Source organism: Sparus aurata, chromosome 22 (genome assembly GCF_900880675.1).
Source record: "Sparus aurata chromosome 22, fSpaAur1.1, whole genome shotgun sequence".
NCBI classification, from domain to species: Eukaryota; Metazoa; Chordata; class Actinopteri; order Spariformes; family Sparidae; genus Sparus; species Sparus aurata.
The window spans coordinates 2,627,669-2,651,993 of record NC_044208.1 but is presented as its reverse complement, the minus strand read 5'-3'; the positions used below and the strand labels follow the sequence as shown (position 1 = coordinate 2,651,993).

The 24,325-nt window shown below is 39.4% G+C and overlaps 1 protein-coding gene across 3 annotated transcripts in view; it reads right to left on the bottom strand.

The window, feature by feature from the left end:
* The window catches only part of ankrd6b (ankyrin repeat domain 6b), a 188,744-nt gene that overhangs the window by 56,863 nt on the left and 107,556 nt on the right, over positions 1–24,325 (bottom strand). For all 3 annotated transcript variants that reach the window (XM_030404994.1, XM_030404992.1, XM_030404995.1), the window contains 6 exons: positions 20,832–20,930; positions 15,001–15,099; positions 13,770–13,868; positions 9,222–9,320; positions 7,439–7,537; positions 6,962–7,060 (listed from right to left, as the gene is read on the bottom strand). In XM_030404994.1, the coding sequence (XP_030260854.1) occupies positions 6,962–7,060; positions 7,439–7,537; positions 9,222–9,320; positions 13,770–13,868; positions 15,001–15,099; positions 20,832–20,930 (594 nt within the window). The remainder of the gene's footprint in view (positions 1–6,961; positions 7,061–7,438; positions 7,538–9,221; positions 9,321–13,769; positions 13,869–15,000; positions 15,100–20,831; positions 20,931–24,325) is intronic.

Here is a 24,325-nt window from a genome sequence, read left to right as displayed (position 1 = left end):
AATAAGGCTGTACACTGTATACGCTCAAGTACTCCTTGTGCCAGGCTTCAGCTTATACAGTTCAAAGTATTGTACAGAATCCATTTCAGCAAATCCAGACTGTCTGAAATATACTCTAATGTTCTAGACCAGTGTGATAGATGCCATGCCTTTGCCTGTAATTTAAGTCATATGTTTTTTTTCTGTCCCACGTTACACAAATTCTGGGCTGATTTTTTTACGATTTTGACGAAGGCTCTAGGCACCCAAATTAAGACAGACCCCTTTATTGCTATATTTGGGGTCTCACCGGTACAACTTGGTATTAACCCCTTACAATCAGAAGTTCTATCCTTCACCTCTCTTTTGGCAAGACGACGCATTTTACTCCTCTGGAAGTCTCCTAAACCCCCTTCTATATCTCTCTGGCTCAAGGATGTTATGTTCTTTCTCAAAGTGGAGAAGATGCGTTGTACAGTGAAAGGCTGTTCCAATAAATTTTTCTGGAAATGGAATTCCTTTATAAAATATTTTAATTCAATGCCAACTTTTCCTTCAGACTAACTCCCCCTTACCCCTTTTTCATTGATTTATTAATTTTTATTATTATTATTTTTCTATTTCTCCACTATTGTGTGTGTGTCATTTTATTTATTCTTTCCTTTTCTTCAGCAGAGTGTACTTTAATCTTTTATCTACAACCGGACTGTGTCCACATGATAGTCTATTGTATTGTTTTATTTCTTGGAAAATATTCGCCATGTTTTTTTGTTTTGTTTTTTTGTTTTTGTTTTTTGTTTTTTGTCTGTTTGTTTGTTTTAGATGCGGAGACAATGTTCAGTGTTTCTATTATGTTAAAAGAAAAAACAATAGGGCAATACCTGTATTTCTGTACTGTGCTATGTAATGTGTCCCTAATAAAACATTTAAACAAAAAAGAAAGGGCAAATATGCTTGCTTTATGAAAATATTTATTCAACACTTCAAGTCATGCAGGAAAATAAAAGGCTCAAAAAATATCCCCTCACCCTAAATGGGATCAAAATATGGTGATGTCTGCTTTTGGCGAGGGGCGCGGTGGGCTCTCTGCATCTGCCATGTGTTTGACTTACAAATGATATCTGAAACTCGACATACTTCAATGGTAACTCATTTCATGTCGGCAGGACGTGCAGATAACTTTTGTCCTATTGACCGAACCATCTGGCAGTGTTTTGAAAGTGAATTTACCGTTCATAAGTCCTTTCTCCATTTCCTTTCACTTTCACTTTTCAGTCCACCTTGTTTTTACCGAACGCCAACCCTGCTTCTTCTGATTACCTTTCTTATTCTCCTGACACCCTCTGGCTCAAGGCTACAGGTGCCACCGACGGCTGTAAATCAAACAATGTGCGTTTCTTTTTTTTTAATACCGAGCATTAATCGCGAGTTTAAAAAATTAACGGCGTTAAGAGGATGTTGCGTTAACGAGTCAAAGCCTGCGCAACTTTGACAGCCCTAAAAATTAGTAATTAAAATAATTTTGATATTTCAAACAATACTCAAGGTATTAACTAACTACTTCTTGCAGATTTCGTTCAAAAAAGGAAGTGCTGCATATCTCCACATTTCTGTGTCCAAATGACATGAAACTCAGGTTACTACCCCATGAGCTCCTAAGGCTCTGTGCAAAATTTTGGCCAATTACCACACGGTGGCACTCTTTAAATTGAACTGTTTTATATCTCCACATTGGTAGGTCGGATTAACACAACACTTGGTACAATAATTGCCAATGTCCTCCAGACAATAGCTGACAAAAGGTGTTACCAGGGGCCTCTATAGCGCCCCCTGGAATATTAAAAATCCAAGCCCCGGCTCCTACATGCACATTGGGTTGTGACAAATAGGGAGATTGGTGTATTGGCCCAAGGAATAAGGTTCCTTCGCCAGGTGTGCGTATAAATTGTCATCATTTCTTGCCTTGTATTTTAAACATGATGAAGAAACCTTGTTCTGAAAATGTTGTTTCTTTGATATTCAATAATTGATTCTGTTTACCATTGAGGACAATGAAAAAATGAGCAGTTTTAATTGTTGAAATGAGTACCAGAAGGCTAAATAATAAGGCGGTTACACTTCAATGCATTTTTTATGCAGAATTCATTGCACATCAAATTAAAAATGGATACATCCTTCCCTCCTCAAAATCACACTAAAATCAACATGGCAAGCCTTACAAAGCGCATGGTGGGTACTACACCGGCTGGCTCTAACCCAGGGGAAGGTCTCGGTCCACGCTATGTTAAATCTGGACGCATATTTCTTTTTATCTTTTTCAGTTTTTCTTTTCTTTGGAGGAGTGTCAGGTGTCACTCTTTCTCTGACATCTCTGTCCAAACACTGAACTGAGCGGGAAGACAGAAACTACCAGCATGTGACTTCTTCTTCTTCTTATTTTCCAGCAGTGTCAATGCTACTCGGTGTATCACTGCCTCCAGAGAGTGACTGAGTCACGTCAATGGTTTGCCTCATAAGCGCAGGCAGGACAGGGTTGCCAGATACTGCGACAAATATCCCCCACAATATTACTTGTTTCCTTCACTGTAAAATAAGAAGATTAACGGGAGAAATTACTGACCGGGAGCATCACGAGAGATAGGGTTAAAAATCGGGAGTCTCCCGTGTGAATTGGGAGAGTTGGCAACCCTGCTATTTACATGACATTTATAGTTTTTTTCTTCCATATCATACACTACAAGATGACATGCAACTAAAAGGTGAGCACACCCTCCAACAGCGTCGCCGCCAATCAATAATCAAAACACAACTGACCACAAATTCGTTTGAGGGATTTTTCACCTGTAGTCCAATTTGTTTTTTATGTAGATTGCAGAGAGTTCTTCTGACTTCAGTGTACATTATTTAATATCAGCAGGAGCAGGCCACCAAGTCATAAAGCAACTACTTCCTCATTCCTATCTGGACCAAACTTCACATGTTTGATAAGAGTCCAGCCCTGAACACATAGGCCAATATACAGTCATAGTCACAGTAGTCAGTTTGACACAGGAAATGACATTTAACCCCTTCCTGCACTGTCTGAAATACGGACAGTTAAGAGATGCATCTATCTATAAATACAAGGAATCTCTGTCTGTCTGTCTGTGTGTGTATGTGTGTGTTCCTCAAATATCTCTGCGGATCAGGATCAGACTGACCTGACTGTTTCAACATGGCTGCTGCGTGGTTCAAGGGTGTGCTATTTCGCATTTGTTTGGAATGCAATGATACCTTTAATAAATTATTTCATAAATGCTTTACAAATTTCACGAGCATTGTCCACCGGAGCCACTACAGTCATGTGCGCACCAGAGCCAATCACTGCACACCGTGGCCACGCGCGCACCAGAGCCAATCACTGAAGAGCCTACCACGACCCCCCACCTTAAGAAACAAGCAGATTTATATCTGCAGCGGCGCGAGCTGGACCAGGATTTTGCCGGTAGTTCGGTCCCGTTCTGTTCTGTTCTGTGCATCTAAACTGACTGTTGTGGATTAATGAGATTAAACGAGTCCGGACCGAGTCTGTTCGGGTCTGAGGAGATCCGGAGACGCGCGGACAACAAAGTGGAATCGGAATCTGTGGATGTTCGTGTGTAGCTAGCAGCTAGCTGCTAGCCGCTAGCTACACGGCCCTCCTCCCGAGGCGACGGACCAGAAGCATCGGCACGTCCAAAACCGGACCTAGGGTAAATAATGTCCGCCACACTTTTTCATGAACATCGCTGTCACGTTTGCTTTGTGTCTGGTGCAGGAAGAAAAGGTAAAAACGGGCTTTTGTCACGAAAGTGTCCAAGCAGCAAGTTTGGTTGTTGAGGAACAGGAAGTTGTGGGAGGGACCTAGGCAGATGATTGACATGCAACGACGGTCGGGCTGTGTGTGAGAGTTGAGAGATTTGTGACATTTAGCGTGTTTGGAGTGTGTAGTTAGTGTGTTATGTAGTGTTTGGTGTAGTGTGTTTAGTGAGTAGTGGAGTCGTTTTTTTGTTTAATGAATCAGAATAATGAGGAGAAGCTGAATGTGGAGCAGGCAGTCTAGCTATTTATTCAGCTGGAAGGAGCTCAGGCAGACCTGAGCATTGCCTGCATTTAAATGTAAATAGTTACATATAACTTTGTAAATTTTTTAAATGTATGCACAAATTTAGATAAACAACAATTTATATTTGCATTATAAGTAAAGAAAATAATAATAATGGTTTGTTAAACATATTTGTGGTTTTCACAGTAAAAAAATCTAACTTTTTCTACACAGATTTCATGTTTTTTTTGTGATTTTAGGTCCATTGTGTTAATACAGCTGCACAGCAATGGGTCTGGTCCGGGCTTTTTTTGGCAAAATTAGGCAATTCTGAGCAACAAACAGGAGAATAGGAAGACAAGACAGTTGACAACAATGTTCACTTTGGATTACTTGAGGCTTGAACTCACAACTTCTGGAACCAAAGACTGTCATCTATCGCTCTGAGCTAATTGGCAAGTGGCATTATAGCAGTGGCTTGACAAATTGATTAAGCCATTCACTGTTGTGCAGGCAGATTTGAAACCACTGTAAAAAATTCAGTTATCAAGACAAAAATCTTAAAATACACATATTGCAGCATGGAGATGTTGGTAATTTGTTTTTAAAAATGATTAATTTGCTCCATAAGTGAATAACTAATGTTTAAAAATGCTGCTTGCATTGACCGCAATTATTCACATGAGAGCAGAATTCAAAATGTTCTCAAAAATTCAGTTTTTGAGGTAAAATTCTGATAATTGTCAAACTTCATCTACCATGACTCTAAAAAATTTTAAATTTTTTCATGAACATTGAAGATTTATTTATCTATCTATTTATTTGCAGGTAGGCTATATGTTTACAGTAGTGTTCACAGTCAAACATTTTCATGCACTGTAGGCAAAAATTGTGGGAGGTCTTCATCATTTTACAGTTAAAAAAAAAACAGAATGATGGACTTAATAAGTTTTAATAGGTTTAAATGTACAAAAGTTTCTTTAGTACTGGGGCTACAGTTTGATGAAAGTGTGAAGTTCTAGCAGGTTGATTTGTTATGAATTTTCAAAGTTTTAACTTTAGACGCTTGCTGTAGCGCAACCATCAGGACTATTGGCTTGGGTTTACAGCTGAAGTAATCTGGCATGAGACTGGACCTTTATGCAAAATTCAGTTAGCTTTCACCCATGGTCCAGTCCAAGCTATTTGTTTTTATTTAATTTAGAGGCTTGCTGTGATGCCACCATCAGGACAACTGTCTTGTGTTTCATATTGAAGACATCTGACATTTTGATCTATTATCATCCTCATCATCACCCTTGCTGGGTCTCAAACACACAACCCTTGACACCAAGAACTAGCTCCTAACTCGCTGAGCTAATTGGCTGGAAGTGAGACCAGCTGTGTAGCTGCATTTGTCGACTCAGGGACTCACTGTCCAGGCAGCTGTTGTCAAGGAAGATTTCAAAAATCAAAATGTCAAAATGTCAGAAATTCTGTTAACTAAACAAAAATCTGATAATACATAAATTGCATCTTGACAGCATGGAAATGTTGGCGATTTGTTTTTAACTCGAATTTTACTGAAGTGTTTTGCTTCATAAGAGAAAATCTGATGTTTAAAAATGCCAGTCTTACATTGACTCCAGTTGTTCCCATGAGAGCAGAATTCAAAATGTTCTCAAAAATTCAGTTTTTGAGATAAAATTCAGATATTTGCCAAACTTCATCAACCATGACACCAAAATATTCTCAATTTTTTTCAGGAAGATTGAAAATGTATTTAGCAAGAATTTGATAGTATATGTTTACAGTACTGTTTATGGTCAAACATTTTGATGCACTGTAGGCTTAATTTTTGATAAATCAAAAATCCGAGAAACAAGTTTTGTGGAGGGCGGTCTGAAGATGCTCTCTAGCAAGTTTGGTGACATTTGAGCAAAAATTGTGGGAGGAGATAGGTTTTATAAGTTTTACAGGTTTTGAAAAAAACTGAGTGATTGACTTCATAATTTGTAATGAGTTTAAGTGGACTAAAGTTTCAGCAGTATTGGGGCTACAGTTTGGTGAAAGTTTCAAAACTGTAGCGTGTACTGTTGATTTTGTAGGTATTTTTAAATTTTTTAAATTTAAACGCTTATTGTGCCCCCCCCCCCAGGAAGAATATTGACATGTCCTTGGAATTAAGTCAATCTGGCATGGGGCCGGACATTTCTGTAAAGTTTGGTGAGTTTTCGCCCTTGGGAAGTATGACTTCCTCGGAAGGAAGAAAGAAGAAAGAAAGAAAGAAAGAATTCCTTGGAATACAATAGTGTCCTGGCAGTTTAGCTGCCCGGACTCTAAATAGTCAAAGCCAATTATACCCTGGAATATCGGATTTCACAACAAACCTAAATATCCCTGACGTCCCACCTTCAAACACAGCCTCATTTGGCCATCCATGAAAAAGCTTCTTAACCTCCCACTTTTTTATAGGAATACACTTTTCCTGCGGGCACTGCACTAGTACACAATAATCAGCCAATGGGGCCGGTTAGGAGGCTCGCCCCGACAGCGGCCCATTCATCGCTGCTTGTCGCTTTAATTTTCATTTTATTTGACTACGATTTCGTCAATTTATAGAAAAACTGAAATAGGAATGATTTTTTTTGTAAGTCATATTGTCTGATGAGTCATTATTGCGATGGGGAAGTTTAACAGATAGGTGGCAAAGACAGACCTTGTGATTCACAGCGATAAGAACAGTCAGGTTAACAAAAATTAGTGTGCTATGTTTCAACAGAGAAGATTTCAGCCACAAAGGAGGCAGTGACAGTGCGCTGCTCCTCAAGGGGAGATTGTTAACAACAGAAATGTGTGCTGACTTGAAGAACAGCAAAGTGAGTGCACAAACATTTCTTCTGAGCATTAATGATGTAGAATAAGACTGCAGGCACCCACATTGTTGCAGATGCGGCTGTCTGCACCCGCCTCCAGCAGCAAACGTACTGTCTTCTTATGATTCAGAGCAGCTGCCACGTGTAGCGGTGTGTCCCCAACCTGCATATATACACACACACAGGACAAAACATACGGTTGTGAAGGGCAAGCCTTGATCTATTTTAAACTTTAAGATGCTTGGATGAACATTCACAAAACCAGATGCTCTGATGTAGAGTTACAAACATGTTCTGACATAATGTTTGTCACTCTAAAATGACATGTTTTTGCTGTATAACATACAAATCACAATGACAAACTAGATCTAAATCGGATGTGTTACAATTCCAAGTAAAATTATGGACAGAAAATTGTGTGTCAAATAAAGCAGACAACAAAGCCTCCTCCTCCCTCAGGTAATTTTGGCAAATTAATTCAAAAATACACCAGCCACTTTTATGAACCAGCCAATATTTTTGTGTTCAGTCAATAACTCACCAGGTTTTTCTCTGACACAGAGCAAAAGGCTCCGAGCAGGATGCGAATCATAGCCACATGGTTATAGCGGGCTGCAACATGCAGACACGTATCCCCGGCCTTTAAAACAATTAAAGGATTAACAATTTTAAAAGAATGTATTCTAAAAAACAAAATATTAGGTATTCAATAGCATTCAAAAGATGTGTCACAGCAGAATGCAGCATAAATCAATTATAGTACTTAATTCAAGGTTTGAGATACATTTAATTGTCATTATGTAACACAAGATTGTACATCAACTTTTCTGTTGTGTTTACGAAGTCACACACACACACACACACACACACACACACACACACACACACACACACAAGCAAACTATACAGACTAATTATCAACTATATCACATGCTTGATTCTGTATATTTTCTATTTTGGACATTTATAAATAAATAATCAATTTACAAAACAAAACAAAAACAAAAACAGATGAACCAGAAATGCACCAGAAACGCTAGTTAGTGTCTGCCCTGAAGAATTTAAGATTCCATCAACTCTTTAACACTTTCATTCAAATGTATTTCTATTACATCTATTTTAACCTAACTATAGAAGTCCATATAGAGTCCATTTTCTTCCAGTCATTGACATGTGTGTAACACTGCACCACCTGCCACACCTGAATGAAATATTGAAGGCTCGGAACTCAAAGTCACCATATGAGCAGTACTCTGGCTGCTGCACAGACCCGACACCAACAGCCTCCTGCTGTATTTGTGTTGTGCTGAGTTTTTCCTGTGAAGTTTCCAATTACATTTGAAGTGCAAATGTACCATGCAGTGTTTCATAATTAATTGACTACAGTGCAACATTCCAGATTTCAAACCTGCTGGATAAGAGAAGCAAGTAATGTGAAGAGGAAAACGTGAAAATTCAAGTTGTTTTCAAAGAGAATTTTACATGAAGAAACAGCAAATTTGAGAAGAAACAGAAAGATAAAAGGAAATGAAAAATACAGTGGGTTAAGTATGACAAAAATGTTCATTGGATGGATGTAACATCAAACTTCAAGGGTAAATCGTACCTTTTCTTGAAACATCCTATCTAACTTTTTACAAGAACTTGATCCCATTAACGTAGTGATACAATTTAAGGAGTGAGACTGCTAAAAGTTTTTGAGAACTGGATATCTAAAGCTGCAGTGATTGTCATTTTGTCCATTAAATGGCAGTGCAACGAGCCATAAACACAACATTTGGCATTTATAGTTTTTATGGTGAATACAGTGGCCTATTTACAAAATCAGGAGACAAGCAGCAACAATGGCGTCATGCCGTGTCTCTGTTGATTAAATTAACAAACGTCCAAATCTCCTTTTAGATCTAGTCTGGTGGCTACCAACTCCTGAGAAAAATAGAGCCACCCTGTCTTTTGAATTCATTGAGACACTGTACCAATGATAACAGAGTACTTTTTAACACAGAAAAAAAAACATACCAGCACTCTCATGCTCTTGCAACAAGAAACGTACAGGGAACGCTCTACTCTGATTTGTCAGATTTAGCAGGGCTGAGCAGGCCCTGCCCATAGTATTTCAACATCAGCTGACAGTGTTTTTGCAACCATGACAGTGGTTACAGATGTTGACTGCAAAGTTGTGAAATCACAGCCAAACAGAAGTCCTGATAGATTGTTTAAAGGCATGATGTGAGTCCATTTCTCCCTATTGAGCGTTTCTACAATATGTGATCTTCAAATGTGCTGTCTGTTAGACCGAGAGGTGAAAAACTAGTGAGACTTACATGGTTCTTGCTGTCGGGCCTGGAGCCTCCCAGGAGCAGAACCTTGGAACTCTGAGCATGACCGTTCTGACATGCAAGGTGGAGTGCTGTGTTTCCTGCCTGGAAACAAGAGGACCAGAATGTGATTCATCATGTGATTATGTTTAATTTTTTTTTCTGTCAAACATACCATCAACCAGATTAGGGTTTGGCCAATGGCTGACAGCAATCGACTACTAATCCCTTACCATCATAAACCTGATTTAAAAAGCTCCCCACCAGAGCACAATTAAGAGGCGTGTCCCCTCAGAGTTTTTGTCGTTTGTGATATGTGAGGAGAGGAAACGAAAAGAAGTATGTTGCTGCTCAGTGCACTACATTACATTACATTTCCATGACCCTTTTATTATTTTCTTATTAAACCAGCTCAGTTAGGAGAACCCAAGACACTTGAGGCAGCAGTGTTTCTGTCCCGCGGGCTGCTGTTTCTCTCAGTCATGACATTTTTACACACAGTTTTCTTAGCCTAGCTTTCTTGGCTAGTTGGCCAACATTGTTTTATGCATATGAGGCTGAACAAAGCGAAGTGACGGACACGTGGTGCAGAGATGAGAACGCTTTTAAACCTGGCACAGGGATGTTTGTGGTAACGGGAGATAGTCTCCTCTGCAGAGTGAGATAGTTGGAGATACATGTCAGGGCAATGGCGGGGAAAAGCAGCTGCTACAGTGGTGAGCTAATACACAACTGCTGCCTTATGATAACACTGAGGGGACATGCTGCCTCAAATTCATAAACAGCTATGGCTTCGTCCATCACAATGTTTCACTGTCGACATCGTCATACGCCAGTTCAGCAGACATCATCGAACCCTAATCGAGACAATAGACTGATATGGAATATTGGCTACAGTTTATAGGCTTGTGTTACCACTAGCTGTGAAATAGAGTAAATTGTGAGGATTAGACTAATCAGCAGAAGCAGATCCAAGACGTTTTGTTATTAATCGACTGATTGATTGATTGATTGCACTTTAATGATCCCCAAGGGGAAATTCATTGCCACCAAGCCACCACACACACAACAACATACATCACACACACAACAACATACATCAACCTTTGGCTCCTGCCACTCCTATTGAAGATGTTGTACAAGGGGTGGTCATCCCTTGACAACACACTCCTCATCTTCCTCATTACCCTCTTCTCTAATATTTCCTCCACAGAGTTTAGGCATGAACCAATGATGGAGCCTGCTTTCCTTATCACCTTGTTAAACCCGTTCCTGTCCTCAACTGTTGTGCAACTGCCCCAACACTAGGGTTGTAGATACACCAAACTCACGATTCGGTTTGTATCACGATTTTTGACCCACGGTTCGATACAAACCTCGATTCTTTTAGAATCAAATTTAACATTTTATATATGTAACATTTCAATAACTTCTGTATATGAAACTTGTCTGATAGTATCAGAGGCGCAGTACTGGGAAACTGAACCAGTGTGAATGGATGAGCCAGCTGCGCATATGGAGGGCGTGTCACACAGTCTGATGACTGCACAGGTCCCTCACGCAACTTAATAAACAGAAATGTCCCACAAAGCAACAGAACCAAACAAAAGTAACGTAGTAACTGTAACTGTCTTTGGCAACTTGTATGAGGAAAAAGATACCACAGATATAGTGGAGAAGTGTCCGTCCTCCCGCCTGTTCATCGACTCCTCGCGACATTTCTGCCCGAAAAACAGCGTCTGTCACCGGCAAAAACCTTTAACTCACCGAGTGTTTGTGATGAAAATCTCCGCGACCGTCAGCCCTCCGGACCGAGACAGGGGGGTAACGTTACACGTTACCGTCACGCCTCCTTAGGAACCGCAGCGCCGGCTTTCTGTGTGAATTCACGGCGGTACGGAGGAGATCTTTCGCTCCGTGTGAATCACCATCAGCTGCGGCTTTTATGCGTCTTCTCCTGGTTCTTCTTCACTCCAGCGGTGCTTCGCTCTGAGTGAACGACCATCGGCGGAGAATTGGTGAACCACCTGTGGTGTTAATGCGGCGTCTCTGTGTGAAAGGAGCTACTTATTGTTACTCATAGGGCTGGATCTGGACGGGAACTTGTGTCGCGATTCTGCCTTCTCACACCGCGAGACAGGTTCGTGGATCTGAGTATCGCGATTTCGGTCTTGATACGTGTGTCGTTACAGCCCTATGCAACAAACAACAGCATAAAAAAGGACACTTTCCAGTATCCCATGAAAAAATATGTTTAAAATAGGCCTACCCATATCAAATGTACGGAAGAGGATTAGGGCCACATGTGATTTATTTTTTTTATTTATCTCACTTTAAAGTCAGAATTCTGAGAAAAAAGTCAGAATTCTGAGATTAAAGTCAGACTTTAATCTCAGAATTCTGACTTTTTTCTCAGAATTCTGACTTTAAAGTCAGAACTAAAAAAAAAATTCACATGTAGAAAAAACAATCTAGACTGGGCCTTCTTGAAGGTAACTCTGCTGTTCTCCTTCCAGTCTAGTTTATTATCTAAGTGAACACCAAGGTATCTGTATGAAGGAACTACCTCTACTGGCTGACCTCTAATAAGAACAGGGGCTACCTTAATCTTTTTCCTTTTAAAATAAAATATTAACGCCTTAGTTTTGTCTATGTTTAGAATGAGATGGGCATCATCACACCAACTGACAAAGCTATTTTTTTACAAATGTTTTATTGAATCTGTCATCACCTTCAATATAACAGCCTGGTTTGGTTCATTGTCCAACATACATCGCAACCCGCTTAACAAAATCATAAACATGAGCAGTAAAATAATTGGACTGGCACAGGAATCACTTCACAGCATCTACAATAGACGGACTTAACAAAAAGGTTTTCAGATAGCTTCAGACACTGCTCACACACTACATTGCCACTTTAGTCTCCTACCTTCAGGCCTGAGATACAGATCCCTCACTTTTAAAACAAAGAGAGCCATGACAAGTTTTGTCCCAGCATCAATCAGATTACTGAACAGCTGACCCGGTCTGGCTTGTGTGTGGGGGTGTGTGTTCGTGTGTGTGTGAGCGTGTGGATGAGTGTCCTTCTCTTTTTAACATTTGTTTTGTACTTCTAATTTTGTATTTTTATTTTTCTTTAACATTTGTATTCACCTGTATGTATTTATTTGCTTATTTATCTTGTCTAAAATTTGCACTGCACTGATGCTTTTTACAAATGAAGTTCCTAACGGAAAAATAAAGTTCTTTGAATTGAATTTGAATTGAATTGAATTGAATTGAATCCACCTCATTCTGATACACTGCATGGTCGTTGTTGGTTATGTAGCCTACTAATGCAGAGTCATCAGAAAACTTCTGTAAGTGACAAGAGGCACTACTATGTCTGCAGTCAGAAGTATAAAGTGTAAATAAAAAGGGAAATAAAACTGTACCCTGTGGTGCCCCTATATTAGTGGTGATAATCTCAGACTTGGTGTCATGAACCCTCACATATTGAGGTCTGCTTGTGAGGTAGTCTGTGATTCATGCAACAGTAGATTTATGAAGATTAAAACCAAAAAGCTTTTTAGCTAAAATGTTCGGCTGTAAAGTATTAAAGGCACTTGAAAAATCAAAAAACATTATTCTCGCAGATGCAGCAGTCAGCTCTAGATGACTGTGCACCCTGTGCAACAAGTAAAGTAGTGCATCATCTGTACCTACGCCCCCCCCTATACGCAAACTGAGGTGGGTCCTGAAAGGCACTAACCTGTGCCCTTAGGTGTCCCAGCACATCCTCTCAAAACATTTCATAACATGTGATGTTAATGCAATAGGTCTGAGGTCCTTTAATGCCTTAGCATTAGGTTTTTTTGGCACTGGCACAATACAGGATGTTTTCCAGATTGCTGGGATTTTGGACACAGACAGAGACAAGGTATACATATAATGTAACACCCCACACAGCTGATCAGCACATATATTTGCTTATTTTATGCATTTTATAGTTTCCATAATTACTCATTTATGGCCATGTTATTTATGAGATAGCCTCTTAATATTTCTCTCAAAGTGCACCAGATTGATGCATTTAACTTTAAAATATGCAAAGTTTTCTCTCTGTCTGTGATCAGCCGTCATGTATGCCGGTCCTGCAGTGATCATCAGCATCCGCGGGTGTGTTTAAACTGTTGCACAATGTCAAAATAAGTGAACAACACATGACACATTATGTTACAATGTTACAATCCAACTTGCAACTTGACGTCAAGCTGCTTTTCTCCTGAAAAGTTGAGTCTCCTTCAACTTTTACGCCATAGGCAGGTGCATTCTGCGGAACAACCAGCAGCCCGCAACGCCACAGCCAACATGGACTATCCTCATTAAAATAGGTGTCGCCGAGCTGCTAGATTTGGTCTGAAACCAGTAACTGTCTCATGAAATCCCGTGGGAAATACTGCTGATGACACATGTATTTCCCTTTATTTGACAAGACGTTTTTTTTTTTTGCATCAACATAAACACAAAATAAGCACTGTGGTTGGCAGTTTCACATCCGCTGTAAAATCACCTTGTTTTTAGCATGAACGTTGGCTCCAGCCTTCACCAGCAGTTTGACAGACTGGCAGAAGCCGTGCCAGGACACCTCATGGAGAGCTGTGTTGCCATCCTGACAGGACAAAAGACAAAAAGCCACATTTACAACAGCCTGACTGACGTGCTTTACTTTGTTTCAACACAAGACAAGTGTCAGAGAAACCTCCATTTATGAAGAGTTCCTTTGTTATACTAGATTTAGGGAACACATGAAGAATTACAGTGATACTTTGATGAGATTCCATCAATACAACAGAGTCAAGTCACACCAAACACCCACTGTGCTGTTAGTCTAAGTCTAAGGCTCAGACACTGTAGAAAGGTTTCACAAAAAGACTACCAGAAACAAGAGGGAACATGCCCTTTGAGCATCAACAGCATATCAAAAAAGAAGCAAGTCAGAAAACTGGAAAGAATATTCATAAAGACTACATATAATTTTCACTCCAAAAAAATCAGAAAAGGGCCCGTTTCCAATAAAAGCAAAGTTTCTGGCCTAATCACACATAAAAACATGTCTGATGAACAGTTTTCAGTGTGCATATATTAACCTCTAATGTTAATGCAGAAAGTGATGCCTTTCTCTTCCTCATCAGTGGGGTTATCAATGCCTACGTTTTATATTATTTTACTTTCATACCTTATTATTACAATTATTATTTTTCATCATATTGTGGCACTGGCAATACTTAATCCTGTTTATACAGTGTATAGGCACATAGTACATTTTCATAAATTGCTAAATCTGAGCATTATTATTTATTATTATTGGGATATAGTTTGAATATGAAACTAAATCCTATTTACAACAGGGTTCTTGGGATGCAGTGCGTGAAAAAGTGATTCATTCATAATAAACCAGCTGTAAAGAGGTTCTGGTGACAAGAGCTCTATTAAACCATGCAGGGCACTGACAGGATTATTTTTGTACAGCCAGTGGTACAGCATGTAAAGAGTTTTGACATAACCCAACTGTGCATGGCTATAATCTCTGTAGGTCATCTCACTGTGACTCTAAACACACTCTAAAGATAAGCAGATTAAAGGCACACTGGTTTCTCTATGATTATCAGATGTTTTAACGCAGTAATTATGATGGCTTTGAAATTCCCCCTGCGCCTCAGAATGACTGTAACAGAGGTGCAAGACACACAGCCTCTGTGTGTGTTCTCTGTTTGTGTCTGTTTCTGCCTTTTGGTCTGCACCTTGTCTTGTCTGTCCAGTGCACATCCTTCCTGGATGAGAGCACTGATGACATCACTGTTTCCCACCATGGCAGCCCGCTGTAACGCCGTTTGCTCCCCCTGCCAAAGACACAAACACACATCACTGACTACCAATATGCAACACTCAAGAAACAGGATAAGAAAACCAGCATCCATCCATAAAGAAATCTATTTTATCATGTGAAAATCTTGGAGCTCCAATTTGTTATTTCATTGTATTATTCATTTGCAGTGTATTTGCTCAGTCAGATTCAGAACTCTTAATTATTTTTGATTAACTCTCCTGAAAAAAAGTTGTTGAAAGGTTAAAATAGAGATACAAGATTTTCATACATCACAGGTGACAGTCTCCTGAAGGAACAAATTAGTTTTGAGGGACATGTTTTATTACTACTTTCTTTTAGTGGAATAAACACATTACTTTTGTATTTCGCTTCATATATTACTGCATTTTAATGGGCTCAATAGTAGGTAAAGTTGGACATTTTGGCAAATATAATTATTTGCCTGCTCTGTCTTTCTGAGAATTAGATGAGAAGATGTAGATCTGTTTTATAATCAGAAACTTGCTTTCTACAATATGGGTCCTTAGGGCACATGTATCTATTTACTCGCTAAGTCTGTTTGCTTATGCACCACATAAAAACTTTCATTTGCCAGATTTTGACTGTTTTTATTTCCACAAATTGAAAATGTGCATAGACAGGTGGATGGAAACACTCTTCATCTCATGTGTCGATGTTAATGTTCGATCTGGAGTCAGGATGTCGTTAGACTGTGAACAGGGGAAACACTTAGCCGAACAGACGAACACCTCTAAAGCTCATTGATCGTATCACGTATCATCACTAGGTGAAAGAGAGGGTGAGGGAATGTTCCATAGGAACAGCAGATATATCAGACCACAATGTAATCTATTTAACCATCCATCTGAATGACAGACATAAGAGTACACTGTGGAGACTAAATATCAGTGTTCTAAACAAGGAAACTGTTGTTAAGGAGATTAAGAAAGAAATTGACGAATGTGTAAAGGATAATATGACTTGGCAAGTGGACCCAACTATTATATGGAACACAGTAAAAGCAATAATGAGAGGGAAACTCATTTCAAGAACAGCTTATCTTAAAAAGTTGAAGAGATCAAAATATGATGAACTAGAGAAAATGCTGAGAGAATTAGAGAAGCAACAACCAAGAAATGAGGACAAAGGGTTGGAAAAACAGATTAAAGAATTAAAAGATCGAATAAGTTATATTCTGAACAATGAATTGGAAAAGAAACTGAGATTCACTAAACAAAGCTTTTAAGGCCCAAAAGCAACCAAAATTCTAGCAAAACGCCTCAGGGCTCAACAAATGAAAAATACAATACATAAAATTAGAGACCCTGTCACCAATAGAATAACTTATGAGCCAGATGAAATCCATAGAACCTTGCAAAATTACTATGAAACTTTATACTGGCAGCCTAAGATTGTAGACGAAGAAAACATACAATATTTGTCATTATTAGACCTCCCTTCCATAGGAAAATTTCAAAATGATGATTTGACTGCTCCCATCACAAGGAAAGAACTGGACATGGCTATCAGTAAACTGAAAGCTAATAAATGTCCTGGAAGTGATGGCTTCCTGAATGAATGGTATAAGATTTTTAAAGAAATTATGTTAGATTCATTTAATTGGACTCTATCAAAAGCTGTGGCACCACCATCATGGAAAGAGGCAGTGATATCAGTCATTCCAAAAGAAGGGAGGAATAAAGAAAATTGTGATTCATATCGTCCAATCTCTATATTGAATGTAGAAAGTCTAAGAATTGGGTTAGACTTTAGTTCAAGGATTGAGGCAGTGAAAATGAACGTTCTGCCAAGGCTGCTGTACCTTTTCTTATCATTACCTGTCAGAATCCCAGATTCACATTTTTCAATGTGGGACAAGCAGCTATCAAGGTTTATCTGGGCTGGAGCAAGACCAAGGGTAAGATTTAAAACACTTTAAATTGACAGGGACCATGGGGGCCTTGCAATTCCAAATCTAAGGGAATACTATTAAGGTGCCCAGATGAGATACTTCATCTACTGGTGCTCTTCGGAGTACCAATCTAGGTGGAAACACATTGAATTAAATATGGTTAATTATCAACCTCAAACCAGGCTAGGTGGGAAAGAACACGCACACCACAAGGGAGAAAATGTAATCTTGGAGGATGCATTTAAAAATTGGTATGAGATAGTTAAAAAATATAAACTAGAAGGAGACAGTAAACTTCTAATCTGGCCTTCTCAAACATCTCAGTTTAGGCCAGGAGAGACTGACATAACATTTGCAAGGTGGAGAGAAAAGGGGATTACGGCGATGTGTACACTCTTGGAGGGGAAAACTTTCAAAACTTTTGAAAAACTTAAAAGAGAATTTGAATTAGATAATGGAGACCTGTTCAGATACTTACAGCTAAGACATTTCTATGAGTCAGAAATCAAAAGAGGAGTTTCAGCAGAAGGAAACGAAGTGATTGAGATGTTTACTCGTGCATATAAATGTACACCTGTAAAGATTGTCTCCAAATTGTATAGAGGTCTACAAAAACTAAATGGAACGAACTCATTATATATAAAATGCAAATGGGAGCTAGAACTGAATATTAAGCTGTCAGAGAGTGATTGGCATTCCATGTGTAAAACTCAACAAACTTCCACCAGCTCTAAAAGATGGAGGGAGTTTGGATGGAAGAATTTAATTTGCTTCTTCATTACACCACACATCAAAAATAAACAATTAGGTGAACAGCAGCAATGCTGGACACAATGTGGGCAGATGAGTGCCAATCACGCGCATGTTTTTTGGTCATGTGTAAAATTGCAGGGGTTCTGGGACAGTGTAGTTTGGATTCTGGAAGAGATCTTTTCCTACAGGATACCCAGGGATCCCCGGATACTGTACTTGGGCTTGATTCCAGAAGGTATTATTCAAAAGAAAGACTTGTATCTTTTCAAACTACTGACCTTGGCATGTAAAAAGGCCATAACAAGAAACTGGCTGAAAAGTGACCCCCCAAGTCTAGGACAGTGGCTGGATATTGTTGAGGAGATTTACTCGATGGAAAGACTGATTTACTATCTCAGAATGAAAGCAGGGACCCTGGACCAACAGTGGCATAAATGGACTATGTATATGAAAAAAGACACTCAACAGACCTAATGGACAGTGATAAAATGAGCAACAAGAGTGGGGTGCCCCCCCTTCACATCCTTTTTTTATTTTACTTTAGTGTTTTTTTTTCCCAGGTTGGAGTTTGCATTGCTGTGCACTTGATTTTGTTTGTGGAAAAAAGAGGAAAAATGCAAAATAAATAAAAAGTTTTTTAAAAAAAATGCTCTGACACCAGCATGTTCAAATGTTCAGGGGACAAACAGTGGTCTTGCCTTAAAGAATTCAAAGTTTAGATTTTGGACAGTAGATTTATATCAAAAAATCAGAGCACATTAATAAGCAAGAGATGTGAGATATAAAAGCGTACACAAGATGTGTTTTCCTACCACTAAGCAGAGTAGCTACTTCATCCCATAAGCATCAGTGTGCTAAATGAATCTAATCGTTCATATATTTTAAATAGTGAAATCCCCCAAAGCAAACTACCCCTTTCATTGTCGACCATTTTGTAAGCTCCTTTTTAAAAAGCAAACTATGTATCTCTAAGCTCAGCAGAGTTAATACTGAACAGCGCAGTAATGATGTTAATATGGTCCCATTGTAGCAGTTATACAAACCACAGCAAGGTAATCTCAAAAAGCTCCATTAGCATTAGTTTAGAGTCCACATTGATTTGTATAACCATATGAAAGCGTAGAGTCCCAGGAAAAAGGTTCAGCTCATATTCATACTCAGTAGGGCTGCACAATACAGTGTTTCCTCTAGGATTTTTTTCAGCAGCGGGGGCAGGCTCTCCGGGGAGCCGTGGCAGCATAAACAAATGACACTTGACTGCAGATTTTACTTTTATGCCCAGCATAATCCCCATTTTTATTGAATGGCTGACATGGAAAAGGGCTTTTTAAAGAATGAATTTAAAAATAAAAACTGATAACAAAAATACAACCATAAAATAAATAAATAAATAAAACAATAAATAATAATTTCTTGATGGGGCTGTAGAATCAGAACAATTAATTTTTCTGGGTTTTGAGAAATATTTCTACTCCAAAGAGTAGATACTGAGCAAGATAGTTATCTAGTTTACCTCAGCACTCGCGACACCCGACCCAGTGCAGGACTCTGCTGTGAAGGTGGAGATATGATGCGGCGGTGGTGTATTTGCGACAATTAAAAAAATAAATAAATAAAAAGTAATTTGAAGGAGCGGTGGCTAGGATGAATGAATGTGTGAGGAAACACTGCAATATATCGTTTGAGCATCAGACCAGACCAGCCCCTGCGCATGGAGTGAGTCGCTGGTAACAACATTGAAAAATTAGCAACCAACAAGAGAAAATCGCGAAAACGAAGACTTGGTGCCAAAAAGAAAAGCAACGTCAGTCATCTGGAATGATTTCGGCTACAAGAAGGATGAAATTGACCAAAGACGTGTTCTGGGTCAACAGTGCCTTGCATCTGTTGCCACAATGAGAGGTAACACAACTAATTTGTTTGACCATTTACGTTGGTACCACACAGCAGAGTCCTGCTCAGGTCTTACTTTGAAAACCCGCCTGTACACGCCATAATTAAAACTGCATCCGACCCGTTTTCCTACAGTAGCACAAATTACATTTAGCACCCGCCCTGACCCGCTATAAATTTTTACCGACGCCCGACCCGCACCCGAAGGAAAATTAGACAGACGGAATTTTTATGAATGAAAGTAAGCCAGCATGGGGAATGGAAGTTCTGGGAGGGTGCAAGCACACATGAATGAGTTCATATGAAATATAAATGCTTATCATTTTGAAATGCAGCATAACATAAAGTGCTATGAGGTCATCTGATGAAAACTCCTGGATTTTTTCATATCACAATATATATGGCAGGGTTAAAAAAAATTGCAATGTCAGTTTTTTCCAATATCGTGCAGCCCTAATGCTCAGCCATAAATGGAGTTGCTGAACACTGAGCAGAATAGAGGCAAGTGACACTTGGCAGGTAAGGTTTGACATGATAGCATAGGAAGAAAGAGCAATGATTACAATTAGGGATGGAGGAGAGAGAAGCCAGAAGAGAGGATAAGAGGGTACTTGAAAGACAGATAAGAAATGAACTGAGTAGAGCAGCAGCGGTGTAGGAGTGGACTTTGTTGAGGGAAAGAAGTACGGGGGGCAGATGTCTGCTGCCTCAGTAGGAGCAGGTTTGGCTAACCTCCTTCACTCTCCCTGATCCTCCAGGCTCTTTGCCAGCCCTCCTCCACTGTCTTCTCCCCTCCTCATCCTCCTCCTGCTTCAGTCTGCCCCTCCTGTTCCCTTCACTTCTGGAGGATGTATTGCAGCCTGTAGCAGAGCTCACTGACCACAGAGAGTGAATTTGGCAATGCCAGAGATCGGTATTATCGCTATCTATGGGAAAGGGGGACTTGCATCTTGAGGGCAAACTAACAAGGGGACAGCCTAAAGAGTCCCATTCAAGGCCACTGGAGGACATTAGACTACAGGAATCTTTGTGTTAAAAGAAAATGATGTGGGTCTAAAAAAACAGAATTGAGAGCAAAAAAATAAGCATTCCACTGGTTACCACCATCAGGACTGCAGTGCAAGTGTTGGACATGGATGAAGCTGAAATATGGCTGAAGCAGCTGACAGACAGATGATTTTACTCACATCGTCTTGGATGTCCAGGTCACAGCCAGCTTTGAGCAGGATACGGACAACCTCAATGTGGCCTTTGTAGGCAGCCAAGTGCAGGGGGCTCCTGCCATACTGTGGACACAAAACAAACATAACATAAGCACACAAACCTCTTGCAGAAGCAGAGAAAGTTGAAAAAAGAAACCCACCACTGCTGTCCCACACACAGATTCACAGCCCGGTGAGTCAGATACCACTGCAGTCACAGCCTTCATGGCTGGTGGTATGACTGAAGCCATCTGCTCCAGAATATCATCCATCTCAGTAATAAGTCAACTGAAAACAAACAAATCCTTAATCCATGGTTTAAGAGAGTAGTGCACAATATGCACAGCTGTTCATGTTAGCTGAGCAGAGGATCAACTCTGCATCCTGCCAATATAAGACTGTGGGCTGGCCATAAAGCAGAAGATGTTACTTAACTTGTTCAAAAATGTAATTTCAAATATTTGAAAACCTAATTATTATTATTATTATTGTTGTTATTATTATTATTATTATTATCATTATTATTATTTTTACAAAAACATTTCTAAAAAACAAAAAAAAAAACCTCAATGTCTGTTGAATACATTTCTCAAAAGTACTGATACTTTGATTCGTTTTCAATACTATGTTTATACATTCAAATTTATATATCAAGATATATACTTCCTATAGTGTTGATAGTAATGAAGTACAATCAGTTATTCAACCCAAGGCAGCACAGATATGAACATTGCAAATATGTTAGACAACCAACATTGGAGCAGTTGTCGTCAAGGTTGCCCTTAATCTCCAATCCTGTTTGTGAAAATTATGGACAGGATCTCAAGAAAGTCTGAGGCCATCGTCCTCTGCGGGAAAACTGTGGATTGGCACCTCTGGGTGGGGGGTTTGCTCATTACCCAAGCAGAAGAGTTATTGGATCTCGGTGTCGTTTTCACGAGTGACAAGTAAATGGACCATGAGATGAACAGGCAGCTTGGTGCGGTGCCAGCAGAAACGTGAGTTTTGAGCTGGACTGCTGGGTAGAGACCAAAAGAGTGAGATAGCAGATACAGGCAAATATGTTGCTATGTGTTCAGCACTATTTGCAGCTTGTACATTTTAAAGTTTAACAAGGAATATTTCCTATTTTGTTCCTAAAAGTTTTCTTTCTTTTGGCTCTTGTATTGAAAGACATACCGAGGTACTTGTCTTTAATAGTAGTATTCTATATTTTAATTTTTTAAATTCTGGTATTGTCCTTACTGTAGACTAGGACTGCACGATTCTGGAAAAAATGTGAATCACGATTTTTTTGCTTAGAATTGAGATCACGATTCTCTGGCACGATTTTTTTCACAAAATGTTTATTGTACTGATGAACTTGAACAAAACACACACAAAAAAAACATGATAGTATGGCAGATACTACTATGCCTCTGCCAAAGCAATGTTGTTTTGTTCATTTCAAGTTCTATCATTGGATGAGAAAATATTTTTACACAAATTAAAAAAAATAAATAAATTAGTCTCCCAAGATGAGAGTGCATCCTTTTATACCTCATGTTGTACAGTGTTTATTGGGGCTGTATCTTAAGCTAGGTGATATGTGATAGCTGCTGTGATCGGCTTTCTAAAACGGAGGCATAATTTTCTTCCTTTTCCAAAAGCCGCCTCAGAGGTAGAGGTAAACATGTGACGTGACGTGAAGCCCGACGTTGGGCTGTGAGCAGTTGACAACGAATTTGTCTTCAAAATAAGAGCTTTACATTACACCCCATAGGAGTTTAGAGCTGGGTTCTTAGCAGGGGGCTTTTAATTTGAAAGTAGCGACCGTTCCTAGATTGTGGCTACAACAACAAGCTAACACAACCATTACCAACGTATTTTAACTGATATTTGGGGGTTTTAAGGTCCCTTGAAGTTTAACATATCTGGCGTTTGACGCTCAAATGACTAAAAACGGAGTATAGACCCAATACTTACATTTGAATGCGAGATCTGCCCCACTTGAGGTCGCCATTATTTATTTATTTATTTCTTCTCTTTAGGCACGCAATGAATCTTGGGCAATGTGTAGCCGCGAAGGATAGTAGCGGTGTGTCGTCCAGGAACAGGCAAAAGAAGGAGGCATTTGTGGGGAGCATTTGGAGCACACTTTGAATTTGGACAGGCTTCGCGCAGCTTTGTGACATAATTGCACTTCAAATACGCACTCCGAAGGATGGTGCCCCTGAATTTGAACACAGCCACTCACTCCTTCCATACACTTAACTGCAGGTGGGCTTCCGCCACTGAATCATGTGTTGTAAAGACGCTTTACCACAGGTTGAGGGAGGAGGCAGCGGCAGTGCTGCGTTTGGGGGCGCTTCAAAAAATCCGGGAGGAAAATAGGAGCATTTGTTTGTGATTCAGCTCGAGATATAAAATGCTTCAGAATCGCTGTGTGTAGATATGAGATCACGTGTATGTGTGAATCGAGATCGCGATTTTTTAACGATTTTTTGTGCAGCCCTACTGTAGACTATCCAAAGTAGACATAGAAAGGCATGTTGCTGCTAAATTCATGACATTCTTTTAATGCTGAATGAAACAAATAAAATGCAGTACTAAGGTGGATGCAGAAACCCTAAAGACAGACACCTCCAAACCAGAACCTGTATGAATTAGTCTTTCAATAAATAGCATTTTCCTAAACCAAATTTGTGTGAGGATTTGCTTTTTTTAAATTTCATATAATTGTACACCGAAAAACTTTGGATATTCTACTGTCGGACTAGACCTTTGAAGATGTCAGCTTGGGTTCTGTGAAATTATAATTGGCATTTTTTACTATTTTCTTGCAGTTTACAGTGACAGCAATTCATTGATTAGTCAAGAAAATAATCTGCCTATCATTCAATAATGAAAATTATCTTCAGTGTCAGCCCTTATCTATTCTACTCAAAATGCCTCCCCTCAAGCACTCAATCAGCCAATAAGAGGCTTCCAAAGGGTTTGTGCCATGACTAAATCACATCACCACAGCTTCATGCACACAATGATTAATCCCTCTAAATGATAACCCATTAGATATCTATAAGCAGAAATGATGATAATATCAGTTATGATATTTAAAAATGTTTTACATGTTAAAGATATAAAAATCCTAAAGTTGGGGGCCTTAAGCACATTTTTGCGCAAATTCGTCTAAAAGCGGCAAATTTGGCACAGATGTAGCTCAGGTCATACTGAAATGATTGAACTAGGGTGCCGGAGCAAGTGACCCTTGGGGCCAACTTTTGAACCACATGAGCTACAAATACAAACTTGATATCTTTTTCAGCTTAATTGATCATGAGAAACACATAGGAATTATAATAGTTATGACCTGATGCATCTGGACCCCTTAATCCTCCAATTCCAATATGGCCGCGGTCCAAAAAAGCAGTTTTGACTGTAGTATGGGCCTTACACCCCATTGTTCGCGCCAATTCATCTACAAGCACCAAATTTGGTAC